Raw genomic sequence first — 22,493 nt, 5'->3', positions numbered from 1 at the left:
AGGTGTACAATGTAACATTTTGATGTATGTATGCATTGTGAAATGATTTGCACAATCAAGTGAAAAGAGCCCTCATTTGAACATTTGAGATTTTTCTCTAGCAAGTTTCAAGTATGAGGGCTTCTTCAACTCTAACGTGTGTAATAGTCATCTGGGATAAAACTGAAGTTTCCTTGACCATCTCATTCAATTTTCTTAGGGTGTGACTCAAGAATTGTCTTTTTAGCAAGTGTCCCAAATGATGCTGATGTACCCTCTATGAAATAGTGTTCTACATGCACTTGTTGGAGTATTGGCAAAATGGGTGTTTTTATCTGATACTTCAATGTTTCTGAAATAGTGATTTCTTTCAAACATCCCAAGAGATTGTAAATTCCAGAGAAGCATCATGGAATATTCAGAAGAGCTCCGTACCTAGTCACAAGTTCAGATTTTAAGTTCTGGCCCTAATACTGGCTAGCTTTGGGACCTGGAGAAAGTCCCTTAATCTTTCTAAGCCTTGATTTGGCCACCAGGAGTGGGGGACAGTAGTGCCTGCCTACCTCAGAATTGTAGGGAAGGTCAAATGAGGAAATACTTTGTAAAGCATCAAATGCTATATATATATTGAATTCTTGGGAATTGACTAGTTTTACTTAAAGCTTTAAGCAATATAATGCTCTGTTTCATAAGAGCAATATTTTTTCTTTTAATAACCTCTCAGTAAAATAGTTTCAGTTTACCTAAAGCATTTTCCTTTTTTTCCAGGAGTGAAGGATATATCCCAAGTAATTATGTAACAGGAAAGAAATCAAACAACTTAGACCAATATGAGTAAGTAAATGGTTGTTTTGTGAATGTGGAGAACCAAAATATGTTTTCATTTTCCTAGTTATTTAAGGCATTTGGGAGATTAATGGATAGTTTCCATTAACTCAGTTTTCTAGAGTGGTAAAAGATCTGAGAATTAGTTCCTGCAATACATGTTACCTGAAGGAACTGTGTATGAATGGAGTTACACGGGCAAATACAATTGAACTGATTGTAAACAAATCAAGTTTAGCTGACTTTGAAATACAGATTGTTGTTCATTCAAGAAATCAGAGTACAGTTCCAAGAGTAGCCTTAAAAAAAAAACATGTTTTGGGGGCACCTGGCTGAATCAGTCAGTAGAACATGTGACTCTTGATCTTGGCATTATGAGTTTGAGCCCCGCATTAGGTATAGAGATTACTAAAAAATCTTAAAAAAAATGTTTGTTGCTTTTTTTCTAACTATAATAACAATATATGAGTACTGTTTTTAAGATTGTTTCAAAATATGAAAAATGTCAATAAGAAAAATTACCCCTAACTCAACTAGAGTTGACCTCTGTTAACATGAGAATTTCATTTCAAATTTTTTACGGCATGGAATCATGCTGTGTATGTGTCCTATCTCCTTTATTCTACTTCACAGTATATGGAATGTGAATTTTCCTCATGCCATTAGATAATCTTCAAAAATATTTTCGTAACTGCATTATATTTCATTCAGTCATAAATTCATCAAGTATTTACTGAGGTCTTAGGATGTCTGAGGCACTGTGCTAGGCCTTAGCAGATACAACCAGGCACATGGCACATGGATGTGCAATAATTTGTGTAACCATTTCCTTATTTGTATGGTATTGTGGTGTTTGATAACCTCTTTCTGCTTATTGTTTTAAATTGATCTCTAAAAATTTATGGACTGGGCTAAAGGCTAGTTATGAACTTGTTAAGACTCCTAATGCATTGGGATGCCTGGGTGGCTCAGCAGTTGAGCGTGCTGCCTTCGTACTATTTTTATACCCACTAGTAGTGCATGAGAAGAGGCTAAAATACACCAAATAGACTTTTGTGGTCATTCTGATGCTTCATTCACTTATTTAAAAATACTACCACCAGGCAGCCTGGGTGGCTCAGCAGTTTAGCACCGACTTCGGCCCAGGGCATGATCCTGGAGGCCCCGGATCGAGTCCCATGTCGGGCTCCATGCAGGGAGCCTGCTTCTCCCTCTGCCTGTGTCTCTACCTCTCTCTCTCTGTTTCTCATGAATAAATAAATAAAATCTTTAAAAAAAAATACCACCACCACCACCAGCACTAAAAAGCTGTGTCTTCCATCCATAGCACTTTCTGTAATGTGAGTGTACCTTAAAATCTAGAAAAAGATGAATAGCACTCAGTGATGTGATTCCCCTGAAGTTGTTTAAGAAATAGGTAACAGCACAAAAAATATGTAAAATAAATAATGTTTCTGGGCTGTGCTTGGAAGCCACATAATCCTTATCTAACTGTGAGAACTCCCTGGACTCATGGGATTACAAATAAGGATTTTATGGAGATTATGATTCATCGCCATGAGTTTTTTGGATTTATCTTAGTTTGGAAATTTCCTCTCTTCTAAGGGACTCCCCTCTTCCTCAGTGTGACTAAGTGAATTTGCTGTGTAGGGTCTGCCATGGGAATCCCCGCAGACCTCCACCCAGGGTCAGGAATTCCACATGGCATGTGCCGTGCCTCGCTCAATGAGAAAGATGAAACCTCCTCTCAGAGTAGACCATCGGAGATCCCCCGTCTTCTCTCACTCTCTTCCCATGCCAAGATTTGTGTTGTTCTTCGCTACAGCCCCTGCTGTAACACGTCTTGAATGTCCCCAGGGTTAAAAACCTTTTGCCAGCTATTGAATCAAGAGTTCTTCTGCTGTTTGTTTGGGCCTGGGAGTCCCAGGCAACAGACTGTCCACAGAGCTGGACACAGGACTGCCAGGCCCGAGGCTCCCAGGGCTATCTGAATCTAGTTCTGACCTCCACACCGAGGCAACACCCAGGCTCCTCCTGTTTGAGGAGCAGAAGGTCAGAGGAGCTGCTGCAGGAGACAAAGTGGGATCTTGGTGATGGTCATGACATGTTTTTGATGGAAAGATGTTAAAGGCAGGAGATGACAGACAGGAAAGGGCCTTAGAACAGGGCAAAGTCTAGGATAAGGCTTTTGAGTGGGTGGCTCAGGAGGAAAGGGTCAGATTAGAGAACCAGCAAAGGTTTATAGCTGGTTGGTTGGTTGGTTTGTTGGTTTCTGTTTTTCCCTCATTTAAGCTGGTTGTCTTCCTTTTGTGATTTATTCAACGCATCCTCCCCAAGAAGCTTGCCCAGCATCCGAACTTCCCAGAAAAGACAGAGTGTCCCCACATCTCCTTTTCTATTCGGACACCATTGTGAAGTCCTGATCCTCTAGAATGTTTTCGAAATGACTAGCCAATCTGAAAACCTCATTCACATCGGGTTTTGATATCTAGGGATGGACGGACTGACAAGTTATTTACAAATCCTAGGCCATTCTTTCTGGGTGTAGAGTGAGTTCCTTCATCAGGGGGAGCTCACTACACTCTCTCTCAGAGAGATGTCTCTGCGACGGGCGAGGAGAGATGGAGGTGGGCTGGCATCTGTGCCAGGGCTCCTGATCACCAGGTGGGCTCCCTCACCATTACCTCTGTGTAGAGTTCTCACCAGGATGAGTGCCGCAGAGGCACCACTGTCCCTCCCTTCTCCCCTGGTGAGAAGTATCACAGAGGAGGGAGGGAATTCACAACAGGCCATTGGGAAACACCAAGAATTGATTCATCTGTTTGTTTATCACCCCTTCCTCCTTTCCTTCCTTCAACATATTCTCAAAGGTCTGGGTTTATATCCTAGGAAGGGAAAAATATCCTTTCCAGGGAATCTGCAAATGCCATAAAGAATGATCCTATTTAGGATTTTTAAAAGCCTACCTGCCTTTTGTGGCATGGATTCCTTTTCTTTCTCCCCCCCGCTTTTTTTTTTTTTTTAAGATTTTTATTTATTTACTCATGAGAGACAGAGAGAGAGGCAGAGGCACAGGCAGAGGGAGAAGCAGTTCCCTTCAGGGAGCCCTATGTGGGTCTCTATCCCAGGACCCCAGGATCATGACCTGAGCCAAAGGCAGACGCTCAACGACTGAGCCACCGAGGTGTCCCACCTTTTCTTTCTTATATTCCCTTGTCCTTCCCAAGAACTGAATGTACTAGATGGGAAAGGACCTCATTCTGTCTCTGAATATCTTAAATATAATTTCCTCTTGAGATAGCCTTACTGATTTCTTCCATCTGAAAGCGAGACTAAACCTCCATTGCTTACTCTTGCTGTGAAGATACGGGGTTGGGTCTTTGTTATTTATAAAGATAATTTCTCCCCCCCCCCCCAGTCTTTCAGGTCCTGCTGGTTTACAATACACCGTGAGAGCTCTAGTTGCCTTTCCTTAATTAATTTTTATAACTTTTTTGACATTCTGACAAATGTGTCTTTATCAGTGGAAAAGCTTAGGGACAGAATCCATTCCATTCTCCTCATTTACTGTATCTCTCTGTTGCATCCAGAAATTGATTGATTACAGCTGCACTTTTGTTAAACTCGGTCTCAGTTCATAAAGTGGGGTCCACCGCAAGAAGATCTTAATGCCCACAACTCCAATTGTGGAGCATTAACCTCAGGCTCCAAAGAAAATAAGAGTTACTGTATTGAGATTGTAGCTTGACTGCTACAAGTGCATAAAGAATCTAGGCCAAAAAAAGATCTTATATTTTGTTCTTTATATTTTTCCCTTCCACAATCAGGGAAGGCCTTTATTTTCGCTTGTCTCAGGGTGCTTGCTGGGTCAAAGGCAGGTGCTGGTTCTTTTATAAAAGGCTGAACCAGTGATGGGAAACAAAAATGTCCAGAGGGGTCACTCTGGTTTCATAACATTGAAAGTCTCAAGAAATTGGACTGTGGTGGAAGGTTCTCTGCTCACTAAAGGACGTCTAAAGCAAGCCGACCAAAACAAACAACAATAAAAAGTTTAAAACTTTTAAAGCCAAAGAAGACGGTCCGAGTTCATGTTCTTTGGCCGACTTATAATATCATGGAAAGACTGGGCTGGGGAAGCAGGGAGAGGGCCAAGCGTCTCTGAGGATGAGGTGGGCCATGGCAGTTTCCACCTTTCCTTGGAAAAGATATCCCAAGGATTAAGAAGGAGCTTTGAGCTACAACGGTTTGGGAGTGGAGTGGAGTAGCATGGAGTGGTGGCAGGACTGGCAGGAGGGCAGGCATTGCTGCGTGGCTATGGCACGATCCCTACAGTAGAGCCTCGGATGTCCTCCGAGGGGTGGGGGTGTGTTGCAACTAGTAAGTCTAGAAGACCCAGGAAGCCTACTCTTCTGTTTTGCTCTGCTTCTTCTGGCACTTGGGACCTTTGTGAAATTCAATGGAGGAGCCTCGGTTTAGACTTGAGATGAAATCTACAGCCTATTGGTGGGATGAAGGCTTGGGTAAGATTTAATTTGAATTAAATACATACAATAATGAAAGGAAGGTAATGTTTCCTACATGTTGGAATTTGTGCAGTGAAATTTGTTCTTGTTATCCCTACCATAGTGAAAAATTGGAAATGATTTTTGTTTTAAATAATGAAGAATAGCTTAAATAAATTATGTCATATCCATACCATGATGTAGAGAACTAGATTGCTTTCCAACAATGCCTCATATACTGTTATATTAAAAAAATTCTGGTTATGATATAGCAAGTATCATTTGATCCCACTTTAATAAGAAAATATGAATGTTGGCATGTGTGTGTATCCTCATAAAAAGAGGTGGGTAGAAGAAGTCTGAAAGTATATGTATCCAAATGTTTCTAGCGGTTGCTTATATTATTGAGCTTGTGAGTAACATTCTGTTCTTATTAATTTTATTTGTTGTTGATGAGCAGTATTACATTGTTAATCCTACAAAGAATAAAAAATAATTTTAAAAACCCGAGGCTTTCAACATCCTTTTTCTGTTCAGGTGGTATTGCAGAAACACGAACAGAAGCAAAGCAGAGCAGCTTCTCAGAAGTGAAGTAAGTGTTTTGTACTTGTTTTGTGGGTTTGGTTTCAGCACAAAATAATTATGACAAATCTCTGAGAAATGATTTCACACAACTGTTTCTCTAGCCTAAAAAACACTGTGATGTAAGTGGTTCTTTTTAATCATTTAAAATGGAGGATCGGTATAGTGTTAGTTTTCTGGGGCCGCCAAAGCAAGGAGCCACAAACTGAGTGGCTTAAGCAACAGACGTGAATTGTTGCATGGTTCTAGAGTTAGATGGAAATCTGCAATCAGGATGCCAAAAGGGTTCCTCCATCTGAGGGCTGTGAGGGAGGGATCTGTTCTAGGCTTCTTGCCTTTTCCCCTGTGTTTCATCCCTCCATGCATGTCTGTCTCCGTGTCCAGATTTCCCTTTCATTTAAGGATCCCACCATTGAATTAGGGCCCAGCCTAAAGATCTCATTTCAGCCCTATGCCCTCTGTAAATCTCCAAATTAGGTCACATTCTGAAGTACTAGGGGTTAGGGCTCCAACGTACCTCTTTTGAGGGGGAAACGAACCCATACCGTTATACCTAGTAGGTTAATTGAATTAATATATTTGGGCTAATTAATTAAAGCTTAATGACCAACATTCGAAAAATAGGTACCAGCTAATACATTGGTAGCATTTTCATTACTTCCCTTCTCACTGATTTATTATTTGCTACCTTGATGTTAGTACTTAAATGTGTTTTTCCCTTTTGTTTGAAGTTACTTTTTTTTAAATTTTTATTTATTTATGATAGTCACAGAGAGAGAGAGAGAGAGAGAGGCAGAGGCATAGGCAGAGGGAGAAGCAGGCTCCATGCACCGGGAGCCCGACGTGGGACTCGATCCCGAGTCTCCAGGATCACGCCCTGGGCCAAAGGCAGGTGCTAAACCGCTGCGCCACCCAGGGATCCCTGAAGTTACTTTTTAAAAAAAATTTACATCAGTATTACCTGATATCTTTTATAAATAAAGTTTTAATAAGTATTGAGTTACCTTTAGAGATAAATATGCCTAATAATAATAATAAGTGTTTTAATATTCTTACACTTTAAAAATAAATAAATGAAAGGATAAGATACAGTATAGAGGAAGCTACAGTGGACCAAGTCGGGAGACCTGAGTCTAGCTGTGACTTTTCTAGTCTCTTTTGCCCATCTGTAAGATAAGGAGGTTGGATTAGATGATGATCTGTATAATTATCTGCATTTATGATCTTGTTATTCTACTTAGTAGTTCTCAATTTTTTTAAAACCATGCTCTCTTTTTATCTCCTGCTTATTACCACCAGTCAGGGTTTTGCTAGACACTTATATCTGTAGTTTATGTTAAGAGAGCAAAAGCAGGGGCGGCTCAGTGGTTGAGCATCCGCCTTTGGCTCAGGTCATGATTCCGGGGTCCTGGGATCAAGTCCCAGGTTGGACTCCCTGCTGGGAGCCTGCCTCTCCCTCTGCCTGTGTCTCTGCCTCTCTCTGTGTGTCTCTCGGATAAATAAAAATAAAATCTTTAAAGAAAAAGAGAGAGAGAGAGCAAAAGCAGGTGACTACTTGATTCAAATGATATGTTATCATACCTACTCCCCTTATATGCCTGCCTGTGACCCCGCGCAATGAGAAGCAGCTGTAGGTGGGTGGGTAGCTAGGAAGCCTAGGGTCCAGATTTTGGCTCTGCTACCTACTAGCCGTGTGATCTGGGGCAAGGTATCCAGTCTCTCTGTGCCCCATTTCCCTACCTGTGAAGTAAAGCGGGGTTAATAGTAATACCTGTCTCATAGGACATTTATGAGGATTAAATAGATCCACATATTAGAACATACACCAAAGCAATAGTAAGCTCTCAATAAATATATGGTAGCTATTACGCTTTTTTACTGATGGGTAAACTATTATGATCATTAATTGCACCTAATTGTTTTCATCAGATTTATTTGTGGGGCTTTAATTCATTGTCTTTCCTTTGAATGATAAAATTTATTTTTTTTTTCAACTATTAAATGCACTCTCATCTTAAAGCAATTGCAGAGCTGGAGACTGTGGTGTTATTGGTGGAGAGCTATGGGAGGTTCCTAGCTTCTGCTTCTTGCTCTTTGGCTTCAAACCTGATGAGGACTTACCTTTTAGTCATTCCATGTTGTTTTGTCTTTTGGCTTTTTCTGCTTGATTTACTTGTGCTTCCATCTCTCCTTTTCCGAACAGTGATATTTAACATTGATTTCCAGGGGAATTAGGGATTTTTAAAAAATGTTCTTATAAAGAGCACTGAGATATTTACAGGGAAAATGCTATGTGGATAGAAGATGATATTGAGTGAGGATTCAAAGCTTATAGCAAACATGAAAAGTATATGAAATGAAACCCTGTTATTAAGAAATGCAGTTTTTAGTAAATGTTTTCCCACATGTCCACAACTTAAAGGAATTGCAAAATCTTGTCTATTGGTTCTGGAAGGGCCCTGAGAGATCTATTGATGAAATGTCTCATGCTGGTGTATGTGAAGATTTGTGATTGTGAGGAATTGGGAGAGTATATTCTTTAGCTAATCTCGTAGCACAGTAACGTGAAGGGGAAAGTCATGCAGATGCACCCTGTTTGTAAATTGTGCTTCTCCAAAGCAGATTTTCTAGGCAAAGAATAATCGTGAAATTGTAAGATTGGTTTCTTGAATCTTCTCTATGCCATTGATACTTGTTATTGGGTTGAAAAAATTTTCTTAACTTGGATTTTAGGATAAAGAAGGTGGTTTTATGGTAAGGGATTCCAGTCAACCAGGCATGTACACCGTCTCCCTTTATACAAAGTTTGGAGGGTAAGTGATCAATCAATCAATCAATCATCTCTCTCTAAGTGTTTTTGTATGAAGTTCCTATATAGTTTGTATGCATTCCTAATTTTTAAAAAATATGCTGCATTTCAGCATTAAACAAGGAAATCTAAACTTGGTTTCTAAAGTCTGCCCTATTTTTTTTATTCATATTTCCTTATATCCATATTTCCTATACCTGGTAATTTTCTTATGGTTTTCCATTCATATCTGTTGATAATGTCTACAGAAACTTTAGCAACATTCAAGAAATAATTACCGCGTGCTTCACTAAGCACTAAATATACCACAGTGAACAAAATAGACACACGACCCTGCCCTCCAATAGCTTAGTGGGGGATTCAGACAAGCAAGCAGGCACTTAAGGTAGTACATAAAGTCCTATGCTCGGAGAGAATGTGTGTATGTGGTGGCAGGAGGGGGTTGGGGTACCATAGCCCAGAGGTATCCCAGTCAGTTGCCAATGCTGTCTGAAGACATTTAGCCAGACCTGATGGGTGATGCAGGCAGAAGTCGGAGGGAGGGGAAAGAGTGTTTCTGATTTAGGAAACTGCTTGGACCCAGAATTGAGTGAGAATATGGTGAGTTCCAGGAACTGACAAAAACATATTATAGCCAGAATGGGAGGGGTGGGGTAGGGAGGAAAGGGAACCCTAAGAGATAAAAGTAGAGGTCAGGTCACGTCAATGTCAAGAAGCTTTATTTTAAGAGCAGAGGCAGTTCTCTTGAAAGGATTTTTGGCCAGGGATGACTTGATCTGTGTTCTAGAAAGCTTTCTAAAATAGAATTTGTACACTTTTTATAAGTCTGTTTTTTCACTTTTAGAAGTATAGGTCTTCTGAATGTTTGCAGGTTTGCCTCGATAGCAGGGACAGGGGCACCTGGGTGACTCAGTTGGTTAAGTGGCTGCCTTCCACTGAGGTGATGATCCCGGGGTCCTGGAATCCGGCTCCGGGTTGGGCTCCCTGCCCAGTGGGGAGTCTGCTTCTCTTTGCCTCTCTGCCCTTCTCCCCACTCGTGCTCTCTCTCTCTCTCAAATAAATAAATAAAATCTTTTAAAAAATAGCAAAGGCAAAGAACAGTAGCCAGCTAATATAGTGACTTTAAGACTTTTAACTGTTGGTAAATGGAATTGGTAAATCTTTTCTTTCATAATCTCACGCAAGGGCCAAGTACACTATCAGTGACCACTTTAAAAACTTCCACCTGTTAATGTGAAAGTCGAAGCTAAGAAGAACATGGGGAAAAATAAAGTCATACAGAGGATAGAAGGGACTCTATGTAGGGACCTGTGGCTGCCTGGTGGAAAATATCTTAAGAATGAAGTTACGTGATTCCAGCTTGGTGCTAACACATTTGGATTTCCGTTTCAGGGAGGGCTCATCAGGTTTCAGGCATTATCATATAAAGGAAACAACAACATCCCCAAAGAAGTATTATCTGGCCGAAAAACATGCTTTTGGTTCAATTCCCGAGATTATTGAATATCATAAGCACAATGCAGCAGGTAAGTGATCTATTAAAACATTTTTCAGATAGAGGGTAGTGATTAAAATGAACAGACACTGTGATGAATTCTTGCCTTGAGCAGTTTCAGTTTGTAGTTAATTTTAGAATGTGATTAAAAATTATTGCATATTAAGGAAGTGAGATATATATATATATACACACACACACACACAAAGAAAAAAATGGAAGTAATCTTAAATCCCATAAAAAGCTGTCTTGACCTTAGGACATGAGTTATTCTTGTTGTATATGATAAATGTTCACATTTCTGTGATTTATACCCTTGGTGCTGACAAAGGCTCTTTGCCTGACCAATCATCAGTCAGGCTCCTGAACCATCCTCTAGACCCATTTGTGCGCTTTCTTGTAAAATCCAGTTTTTCAAAATAACTCTGCTAAGTCAGTTGAACCAGAGTTCCCACCTTGACATCTAATGTCTGCTCATGCTCAATATCTGGTCAGGTTCCTTATTTTCCACCAGGTGATGTCTGGTCACCCTGGCTTGTCTTCAGCAAGATCCTTTTAGATTGGTGTATCCCAGAAACCCCTACTGCCCAGCATTTCTCTTAGTAGTTTTCCATCCACTGACTCCTACCCTACTCCTTGGCTATAAATTCCCATTTGTCCATGCTTTGGAGTTGAGCCCAATCTCTCTCAAGCTCTACAACCCCATTGCAGTGGTCCATATTCCAATCACAGTGGTCCTGAATACAGTGTGCTTTATACCATCTATAGAAGTGTCTTTGACTGGTTTCCTTTCTTCAGCGGTTCTGAAACGAACACCCAAGGTATGTCCATGTTAGAGTTGTTACCGAAGCTGCCAGACAAGCTCAGGGTTTAGGGCTATGCTATTGACTTCCAAAGACTAGAGTCATCGTGTCCTGGACACGAAGTTTTCCATCTTCTTGAATCTCTGCTATACTCACTACCAGAATGGGAACAAACCAAACACCAAAAACAGAAACCACATTGGTGCCCATTTCCTTAGCTAATGATAGGACCAGTTCATTGGGGCATAATTTAAATATCATAAAATATACCCATTTAAAGTATACAGGTAAATGGTTATTAGTATATTTAAAGTGGTGCCAACTATCACCGTAATCTAAGAACATTTTTGTCATCCCCAAGAGAAATCTTGTACCCATCACCTGTCACCCCTTGTCCCCCTTTCGTTCATCTAGCCCCTGGCAACTGGTAACCTATCTGCCGTCTCTGCAGATTTGCCAATTCTGGACATTTCATATAGATGGAATCATACAATATGTGGTCTGTTGTGACTGGCTTGTGTGACTTCATGTGATGTTTCTGACATTTGTCTATATTGTAGCCTCTGTACGTGCTCCATTCCTTTTTATTGAAAAATAAGAATCCACTGTGTTAATTTCATTTATCCATTTTGTCATCATTCATCAGTTGGTGGACATATGGGGTGTTTCCACATTTTGGCTGTTCTGAATAATGCTGCTGTGAACATTTGTGTACAAGTTTTTGATTGGAAATATCTTTCACTTCTCTTGGTGGCTTACCTACGAGTGATTTTGCTGGGTTATGTGTTAATTCTGTGTTTAACATGTGGGGAGCTTCTTATATATCAATTTATCCCCCCAAAGAACTTTTTGTGATCTCTTATTCTGTTATTTTCTTTTTTTACTGTTCACATTCCCTTATTTCTTTATGTGTCTGTATTCTTGTATAAATTTTATTCTTCACCATTATCTAAATTCACTCATTTAGCAAACATGTATTGAGTGCCCATTACACGCCAGGAACTATTGCCTGGCTCTAGGGAGATTATGGTGGCGTCACTGGTGACTCTCACAGGTAAGATCCTGTCTCTCATCTTACCATCTGGTGAGGGAGACACAGAAATATAGAACAATTTAAAGTTACTGTGAGGGGATTCCTGAGTGGCGCAGCAGTTTAGCGCCTGCCTTTGGCCCAGGGCACGATCCTGGAGACCCGGGATCGAATCCCACGTCGGGCTCCCGGTGCATGGAGCCTGCTTCTCCCTCTGCCTATGTCTCTGTCTCTCTCTCTGTCTCTCTCTCTGTGTCACTATCATAAAAATAAATAAAAATTAAAAAAAAATAAAGTTACTGTGAGATATGTCGTAATCGAAGAGTGCTCTGGGTGCTTATAGGAGAGATACCTTCCATTTCTTCATGTTTAGTGCTGTGTGTCTAACCTACCTCACTGATTTCCAGTAGTTGGGTGTTCCCAGTTGTTGATATTTTATATCCTTTTTTTTCCCCCAAATTTTAATTTGATCCTGCTTAGTTAACATACAGTATTGGTTTGAGGAGTAGAATTAAGTGGTTCATCTCTTACATACAACACCCAGTGCTCATCACAACAAGTGCCCTCCTTAATACCCATCACCCATGTAGCCCATTCCCCACTCACCCCCTCCATCAACTCTCAGTTTTTTCTCTATTGTTAAGAGTCTCTTATGGTTTGTTTCCTTCTCTCTTTTTCCTCCCTCCCATGTGTTCATCTGTTTTGATTCTTAAATACCACATATGAATGAGATCATGTGGTATTTGTCTTGACAAATGACTTATTTGGCTTGACATAATACCTTCTGGCTCCATCTATGTCATTGCCAATGGTAAGATTTCATTCTTTTTGATGGCTGAGTAATAGTCCATTGTATATATACGCCCCATCTTCTTTATTTGTTTATTAGTCAGTGGACATTTGGGATCTTTCCATAGTTTGGCTGTTGTTGATAATGCTGCTATAAACATCAGGGTGCATGTACCCCTTTGAGTCGGTATTTTTGTGTCCTTTGTGTAAATGCCTAATAGTGCAATGGCTGAGTCATAGGGTAGCTCTATTTTTAACTTTTCAGGGAAACTTCCTACTGTTCTCCAGAGTGGCTGCACCAGTTTGCTTTCTCACCAACAGTACAAGAGGGTTCCCCTTTCTCCACATCCTCGCCAACATCTGTTGTTTCCTGAATTGTTAATTTTAGCCATTTTGACTGGTGTGAGGTGTGATCTCATTGTGGTTTTGATTTGTATTTCCCTGTTGATGAGTGATGTTGAGCATCTTATCATGTGCCTGTTGGCCGTCTGGATGTCTTCTTTGGGGAAATGTCTATTCATGTCTTCTGCCCATTTCTTTGCTAGATTATGTGTTTGATAAATTCTTCATAAATTTTGCATACTAACTCTTTACCAGATAATGTCATTTGCAAATATCTTCTCCCATTCCATAGATTGCCTTTTAGTTTTGTTGATTATCTCCTGTGCTGTGCAGAAATTTTTATCTTGATGAAGTCCCAGTAGTTCACTTTTACTTTTGTTTCCCTTGCCTCCAGAGACATGTCTAATAAGAAGTTGCTACAGCCAAGGTCAAAGAGGTTGCTGCCTGTATTCTCCTCTGGGATTTTAATGGTTTCCTGTCTTGCATTTAGGTCTTTTATCCATTTTGAATTTATTTTTGTGTATGGTATGAGGAAATGGTCCAATATCATTCTTTTGCATGTGACTGTCCAGTTTTCCCAACACCGCTTGTTGAAGAGACTGTCTTTTTTCCACTGGATATTCTTCCCCTGTTTTGTTGAAGATGAGTTGACCATATGGTTGTGGGTTCATTTCTGGGTTTTCTTTTCTGTTCCATTGATCTGTGTGTTGGTTTTTGTGCCAGTACCGTACTGTCTTGATGATCATAGCTTTGTAATATAGCTTGTAAACGTGGAATCGTGATATCTCCAGCTTTGCTTTTCTTTTTCAGCATTACTTTGGTGACTTGGGGTCCCTGCTGTTGATATCTTAGAGCTCCATATTTATGATAAGATTGCTAGTGTTTAGTTACTCACGGTGACTCATGTTAATTTTTGAGACTACTGTAATTCCCTTTCATAGTTCAGATCACATTGGAAAAGAACATGAAAGAATTAAAAATGTTTGAGAATATGCTAGCAGAGTGCTCGATAAACACTTAGTATTGAAAAGGCCATGTTTGTTGGGTGAATAAAAATGTATTTTAAAAAGTTTTTTATGTTCCATAAAAATATGAAATTGTCAGTTCAAAGAACAGGATCATCTTCCTGCCTGCCTTCTGCTCTTTTCATATTTTGTTAGCATATAGCAGAGTGCTGCGTGTACACACAGTGGATGAGCACTAAGTGAATAAATGAATGACCTTTATACATGAGCATCTAAGTTTGTGCATTTCCATGCAGAATGATTTAGAATGAATTCAATCACAGTGCTTTCTCTGACTTCCAGGACTTGTCACAAGGCTGCGGTACCCAGTTAGTACGAAGGAGAAGAATGCACCAACCACTGCAGGATTCAGCTATGGTAACTCATTTTTTAGTTGCATTGGCTAAGTTTCCTTGGGGGAAAAAAAAACCCATTACCACAAGACCAGTTTAGAGGTTTAGAATTCCACATAAGTGGAACTGCTTTTATAGTTTTATAATACGGGTTTTTGGGGGATTATACTAGTAGCTATGGTAACCCTAGGTTTTCTGTTTTCATCATTATTCATAATGCAGCAGAAAACTTCCTCTGGGTGAAGAATAAGCATTACCATGTCATTTCTAAAATAAATCAAATCCTTTTGTGGTTCTCACCAGCTTGATTGGTTACTCACAGGAAAGTAAGGATGAAGGTAATAAAGAAGGCATCCAGCTTGATTGTCTTTGCTGCTTCTAGCAAAAAGCCTTTTAAACAGAAGATTAAATTCTTTCCAAGCTGGTGTCATGGGGGCAGGGGGGAAGAATGGTAAGAAGGTAGTATTTGATTTAGGTTTATTCCTAAGTACCTTTAAGCTCTATTATTATTAGCCTGTTACTCAGCATCTTTTGCCTTCTCCTGTTTGCTTTACTTGCACTGTGACAGCTTTGAAGGACGCATCCTCCCCAGGGGGTGGAAAGCCACCTTCTGTAGTTTAGATGCAGGTTGCAAGTCTATGTTTTACTGCTAATTGCATTATCCTGTAACTTTGACATGGCCCTTGGTTGTAGTTTCTTTGCTTCCCGCTGTTTCACGCTGTGTTCTCCTTATTAAACATTATCACCTTCCCCCTCTGTCTGACAGAAAAATGGGAGATCAACCCTTCAGAGCTGACCTTTATGAGGGAACTGGGGAGCGGACTGTTTGGAGTGGTGAGGCTCGGCAAGTGGAGAGCCCAGTACAAGGTGGCGATCAAAGCTATCAAGGAAGGTGCCATGTGTGAGGAAGACTTTATAGAAGAAGCTAAAGTGATGATGTAAGTGACCACGTGCTTTCTGATTCCTCTTTTTGCATCAGAAAGTAGCCCCTCACCAGCCTAATAGGCCTGCGGTTTTCTTTTCCTATAGTTAACAGTTTGTATGCATGACTTCCCTCCCAGGAAGCTGACACACCCGAAGCTAGTACAGCTTTACGGTGTGTGCACCCAGCAGAAACCAATTTACATCGTCACCGAGTTCATGGAAAGGGGTTGTCTTCTGAATTTCCTCCGACAGAGACAAGGTCACTTGAGTAGAGATGTGCTGCTGAGCATGTGTCAAGATGTGTGTGAAGGGATGGAGTACCTGGAGAGAAACAGCTTCATTCACAGAGATCTGGTAATCATAACCACCTGTATTCTCATCCCTGGCCGAGGTCCTTCGTCACACTGGGGCAGCAAATGAGCAGTGACGTGTTAATATCCAATTTCTGTTTTCTTTTTTTTTCTTTTTTTAAGATTTTATTTATTTATTCATGAGAGACACAGAGAGAGAGGCAGAGACATAGGCAGAGGGAGAAGCAGGCTCCCTGCAGGGAGCCCGATGTGGGACTGGATCCCAGGACCCCAGGATCATGACCTGAGCTGAAGGCAGATGCCCAACCGCTGAGCCACCCCAGGCTCCCCTCCAATTTGTTTTCAACAATGTTTTACCATTACCTTTAAACTTGGGAAATTTAACTCGCCTCCTAATTTTGACAGAAAAATCTTGATTAAATCTAATACATCTAATACATAATTACATAGGCAGTTGTATAAAGAATACATAATTATATAGGTCACTGTTCCTGAGCAACTTAAACATATATTAACTATTTGGTCTCCAAAAGAATCCCATCTGATAGTCACAACAGGCTTTCTGATCATCATTGTTTCACAGATAAGAAAATTAGCTTGAGAGAAGTGAAATGACTTGTGTAAGGTGATAAATGGGGGAGTGTAAGGGTTGACTCCTCCTTTCACTAAATCCTGACCTCTTTTCCACCTCACACAATGTAAGCAGAAGCTATAACAGAAATCCTTGGTTTATTTTTCTGATTTCTCAAATCACTTGGTAAACATGGAGGCTCATGTTAACTCCTGAGAATACTAGAGAAAGGAATATTATTGGTCCTAAAATACGGTGGTGGAGACAATCTTTCCTTTCTCCTACTCTTTCTCCCTATCTCCTCCATTCTTTTTTTTTTTTTTCCTCTCTTTTTCTTCTCTGAACTTAGGGCATAATTAAGAGCTGAAAGTTTGTAAATAGAAGGCCTGACTTCTTGATGTGTTGTAGTGTAGTTATCGAATGTCTCTTAGAATCTGTTTCTGTATTTATAAGTTGTGAGTGGGTTATAATATTCATTTGCTCACAAGACTGTTTCCCAGTTTATTGAGATATAATTGATGAAATTGCTTATATTTAAAGTAAACAACATAATAACAATACATATATATGCATTGTAAAATGATTATCGTAGTCATATTTATTGTATCCATACCTCACTATGGTGAGAATGCTTAAGATTTACTCTCAGTAAATTACAAATAAACAATAAAGTATTATGAATTATAGGTATCATGCTATCCATTAGATCCTCAGAACATATTGACTTCTACATTTTTTTAAGATTTCACATATAAATGGTATCATACGGTATTTGCCTTTCTATCTGGCTTATTTCATTTAGCATAATGCCCTCCAGGTTCATCCATGTTGCCCTAAAGTTTTTTTTAGCTGAATAATATTCCACTGTATAGATATACCACATCTTTATTCACTCATCAGTTGATGGACAGTTAGATTATTTCCTAGCTTGGCTGTTGTGAGTAATGCTCCTATAAATATGGGAGTTCAGAGATCTCTCTGAGGTTCTGATTTCATTTCCTTTGGTATATATTCAGAGGTAGAGTTACTGGATCATACTTTCAATTTTTTTTTTAACAAACTCCATACTGTTTTCCATAATGGCTGTGCCAGTTTACATTCCTTCAAATAATATGCAAGGGTTCCCCCTTCTCCGTTTTTTCTTCCTTGCCAACTTTTGTTATCTCTTGCATTTTTTGATAATAGCCATCCTGCAGGTGTGAGATAGTATCTCATTGTGATTTTGATTTGCATTTCTCTGATAATTAATGATGTTAAACACCTTCTCATGTACCTCTTGGCCATTTGTATACGTGGGGTTTTTTTCTGAAAAATGTGTATTCAGGTTCTTTGCTCCTTGTAAAAATTGGATTATTTACTTTTTTGAGTTGTATGAGTGCCTTGTGTATTTTATATATTAACTCTTTATCAGATATATGGTTCTGCAAATATGTTTTCCCATTCCGTAGCTTCCCTTTTATTTTATTGATGGTTTCCTTTGCTGTGCAAAGGTTTTTAGTTTGATGTAGGCCACTTATTTATTTTTGCTTTCGTTGCTTGTGCTTTTGGTGTCATACCAAAAATTCATTGCCCAGACCGTGTCTGGGAGCTTTTTCCATGTTTTCTTCTAGGAGTTTTATAGTTTCAGGTCTTACATTTACGTCTTTAATCCACTTCAAGTTAATTTTTCTGTGTGGTATAAGATCAAGATCCAATTTCATTCTTTTGCATGTGAATATCCAGTTTTGTCAGCACCATTTGTTGAAGAGACTGTCTTTTCCCCACTGTGTGTTCTTGGCCCCTTTGTCAAAGATTAGTTGAATGCATGGATTTATTTCTGCACTCTGTATCCTTTTCCAATGGTCTGTATTTGTTTTTCTGCTAGTACCATACTGTTTTGATTACTATACCTTTGTATACAGTTTGAAATCAGACCATGTGATGCCTCTAGCTTTGTTCTCAGTCTTTCCCAAGATTGTTTGTGGCTCCTTGAGGTCTTTTGTAGTTACATATAAATTTTAGGTTGTTTTTTCTATTTGTGAACTATGCCAAAGGATTTTTGAAAGAGATTACATCAAGTCTGTAGATGGCTTTGGGTGGTACAGATTTTTCATTAATATCAATTTTCCCAACCCATGAACATGGAGCTTTCCATTTATTTGTGTTGTCTTCAGGTTTTTTCATCAGAAGTCTTATAGTTTTCAGGGTCTGGATTTTGCCTTTGTGGTTAAATTTATTCCTATGTATGTTATTGTTTTTGATGCTATCTTAAGTATACTTGTTTTCTTAATTTCTTTCAGCTATTTTATTGTTAGTGTATAGAAATGCAACTATTTTTGTGTGTTCATTTTGTATCATGCAACTTTACTGAGATCATCTATTCTATTTTTTTTTTTGTTTTTGGTGGTAGAGTATTTAGAGTTTTCAATACCTAATATCATGTCAACTGCAAACAGAAACTTTAATTTTGCTTTCCAATTTGGATGCCGTTCCTATTTCTTGCTTAGTTGCTCTGGCTAGGTCTTTCAGTAATGTGGAATAGATGTGGTTAAGTGGGCATCATTGTTTTGTTCTCGATCTTAGAGGAAGGGTTTTAGCTTCTAAGTATGACGTTAGGTGTGGGTTTGTCATACATAACCTTTATTTAGTTTGTTGAGGTATATTCCTTCTATACTGACTTGTTGAGAGTTTTTATAAATGGATGTTGAATTTTCTCAAATGCTTCTTCTGCTTCTATTGAGATGATCATATGATTTTTATCTTTCATTTTGTTAATGTGGTATGTATATCACATTTATTGATCTGCATATGTTGAACCATCCTTGTGTCCTGGGGATGAGTCCCACTTGATCATGATGTATGGTCCCTTTAATGTGCTGTTGAATTGCGTTTGCAAATATTTTGTTGAGGATTTCTTTTTATCTGTGTTCATCAGGGATATTGACCTGTACTTTTCTTCTCTGGTAGTATCCTCATCTAGTTCTAGTGTCAGGGTAATGCTTACCTCACAAAACGAGATTGACAATAATCTCTCCTCTTCAATTTTTTGGAAGAGCTTGAGAAGATTTGCTGTTAATTCTTCTCCAAATGTTTCATAGAATTCACCAGTGAAGCCATCTGGCCCTGGGCTTTTCCTGTACAGGACTGTTTTAAAGATCGAACTATGTGATTGGGGCAAAGAGTCTGTAAAACAGATGCGATATATATGTAACATTCATTATTGTTGTTATGCTCAGTGATGATAGAGAATGTCTCTTTGTCATATTGAAAGTTGTGAACTGGGGCGCCTGGGTAGTTCAGTCGGTTAAGTGTTAGCCTTCCGCTCAGGTCATGATCCCAGGGTCCTGCTCAGTGGGGAGCCTGCTTCTCCCTCTCCCTCTGCCACTCCCCCTGCTTGTTTTTTCTCTCCTTTCTCTGTCACATAAATAAAATCTTTAAAAAAAATAATGAAGTTGTGAACTGAGCACCTTCCTCTTTTATTTTGTACTTTCAAAACTGCTGAAAGTCCAGTGCCTACCTGCATATGGCAGACTGCATCTGTCCACACAGATCATATCTTGGTGGAAGCAGTTCCGATAATTTTGCGCTCATTATACTGACATCACGATAGTAAGTTTGTATCACCCTTGAGGGGAGGATTGTGATGCTCCTTTTGGGCAAAGAATGCTGTTGACCATGAAGTGAAGTAATTATAAGGTATCTCCATAGGAAGATCGGGGGGCAAATCTGGGGAACTTGAGAAGAGACTCTTAAAATACATTCAGCAGGAATAATCTCATATAAGTGGAATTGCCACCTACAGAGAGTAAAATGCTAGAAGTGTCAGGAATAAAAAATGTGTCTTAGTCCATAGGTTATGGCATTAAAGATATTATTTTCCTTCTGAGAAATACTGTGTCTTTTTACCAAACTGTTTTCTTGAGTCTTGTAACCTTAAAGAATGGGTAAGAAAATATACATTAAATAATCCAGAATTACATTTGACTAATTTCGTATGTCATATCACAATATACTGGATTATTTAATGACAAGGCAACTACGTTACATGTGGCTGGCGTTTTGTTTTGTTTTGTTTTGACTGAGATCAGGATGATCAATCACTGAGCAAAACCTATTGGGTAAAAGATCAGTTACCTCTCACTTTGTTGTGTGTTATTAAACTCACCTAGTGAGAACCTGGAATAAGGACTTCAAGAGATGTCATCATCAATAAGAAAACCTGACAATTTAGTAAAAAGAGAAATGGGAGGGGGGAAAGCAGGTTAGTCTTCGTTTAGGTGTGATAGTTGGTAAAGTCATGTAATCAAGTCTTATCGCACTTATGTCTTTCTGATTTTTCTACCCATTGTTTCAAATATATGTTGAAGACATTTTATAGCGATAAATCCAATTTATCAAGGGACATTTCCACCTTCTGTCCATGTTGGCTGGGATGTACTAAATTTAATATAAACAGAATTTACATTTTTCTACCCTGTAAAGCTTTGTAACTAATACACCATTGAAATGTTACTTTCCAGGCTGCCAGAAATTGTCTAGTAAATGAGGCAGGAGTTGTGAAAGTGTCAGATTTTGGAATGGCCAGGTAAGGCTGAGTCTATGTGAATATTTTCTGTAAATTTTGGATTAAATTAATACGTACCTTTGAAGGCACAGAAAGCCTGACCTTTTATTTATTTTTTTGGGGGGGGGAGTTTGACTGTGTCAGCTTCTTTCTCTGAGGGCTGCCGAAGAGCTGTTTTTAAACCACATCTTTTGTTCTGTTAGCAAAATGTTTGTAGGATCCGTCATTTTCATGGGAAAACTAATTGGCTTTTCTGCTTCTTCATGTGTTTTTGATGTAGGGCAATAAAATAAATTAGATTATCTGTATTTTGAAAATTTTCTTTGCTGAATGTATCCGTTTTGACTGTTACCATGGGCTGCTTCTCAGGTAAACAAATTGTTGAGAAATAATAACTGCTTTATGCTTTATTATGTGGCGTCCGGTAATAGTCACATTAGCTTGTAGAATTAATAAGCCCGGGGGGTAATCTGCACTGATGAAGTAGCAAGGAAATCTTGTTAGCTGCTGTGAGATACATAAATTTGTTTTTAAAAAAAAAAAAAAAAGGCATATATACATTGCGATGTTAATAATTTTCTCCACTAGGTGGTAGCAGAGCCTGGTAAATATACTACTTTCATTTCTCCCTGGCCTGAGTTGGGTTCCTAGAGTCTTTGTTTTCACAGAAATGTGTTTAGGGGTAAACGTTCTTAGAATCCCCAAGTCTGTTGTGTTTTCATTCTCTTAATTTTTGTCATTTTTAAAAGAGTGTTAGAAGAGACCTTTAGAAAGTATTGTTTGTCCTTTCCCTCCTCTCTCTCTATTCACTCATCCCTACATCCCTCTGTAAGAACATCAGGTGCCTACCGTGTAGCTGGGTGTTAGGCTGACCCATAGCAGGGAATAAGGCATATGAGCCCCTGCCCCTATGCAGCTCGTATTCAGGAGGAGAAAGAGAGACAGAAGAACTGAGAGATGGCCAAGGGAAGAAAAACACAGTGATGTGCCAGCACGGGGGTCAGCGTACCAAGGCCTCTGGCCCAGGTTGTAACTCAACACCTTTTTGTTGTTGTTGTCGGCTTGTGAGCCGACAGTGGTTTGCCAATTTTTAAATGGTCAGCAACAATGAAAAGAATTTTCGGACACATTGAAAATCATATGACATTCAGGCGTCAGTGTCCATAAATAAGATGTTATTGGGACCCAGCCCCGCTCGTTGGGTGTTGTCTGTGGCTGCTTTCACACAACGAAGGCAGAGTTGGATAGCGGTGACAGAGACTGTATGGCCCGAGAAATAGGAAATATTCATGGTCTGGCCCTTTACAGAAAAAATGCGCTCACCCCTAAGGTAGGGGGCACATGGGGCTGGTGGCGGGGGGGTGCAGTGCTGAGCGATGGTGCAGGGCGGGATAGCGGCAGCTGCTTCAGATCTGGAGCTCTGGGAGGCCCTTCGAGACTGGGGTGCTTGAAGAGAGACCGAAAAGACAGAAGTAGCCAGTTAGGTGGAGATCTGAGGATAAACTCTTCCAGGTGGAAGAAACAGCGAGTATAAAAGCTTAAAATCTGGGGCCCGTGTGGCCTACTCAAGGAGCCGAGAGAGGGCCAGGGCTGCTGGTCCAGGGCCAGGCACGTCGGCCCCAGGACACACA

The 22,493-nt window shown here is 39.6% G+C and overlaps 1 protein-coding gene across 1 annotated transcript in view; it reads left to right on the top strand.

Annotated features, from left to right (window-relative positions):
• Window positions 1–22,493, top strand: part of TEC (tec protein tyrosine kinase) — a 132,375-nt gene that overhangs the window by 105,995 nt on the left and 3,887 nt on the right. Inside the window, exons 8-15 of the mRNA XM_041726963.1 lie at window positions 748–813; window positions 5,844–5,898; window positions 8,622–8,701; window positions 10,090–10,223; window positions 14,464–14,538; window positions 15,280–15,451; window positions 15,575–15,791; window positions 20,819–20,883. Of these exons, the coding sequence (XP_041582897.1) occupies window positions 748–813; window positions 5,844–5,898; window positions 8,622–8,701; window positions 10,090–10,223; window positions 14,464–14,538; window positions 15,280–15,451; window positions 15,575–15,791; window positions 20,819–20,883 (864 nt within the window). The remainder of the gene's footprint in view (window positions 1–747; window positions 814–5,843; window positions 5,899–8,621; window positions 8,702–10,089; window positions 10,224–14,463; window positions 14,539–15,279; window positions 15,452–15,574; window positions 15,792–20,818; window positions 20,884–22,493) is intronic.

This window comes from Vulpes lagopus, chromosome 12 (genome assembly GCF_018345385.1).
Source record: "Vulpes lagopus strain Blue_001 chromosome 12, ASM1834538v1, whole genome shotgun sequence".
In the NCBI taxonomy this organism is placed as follows: Eukaryota; Metazoa; Chordata; class Mammalia; order Carnivora; family Canidae; genus Vulpes; species Vulpes lagopus.
Note: the sequence above shows the minus strand (reverse complement) of the source record. Positions and strands in the feature narration are given on the sequence as shown.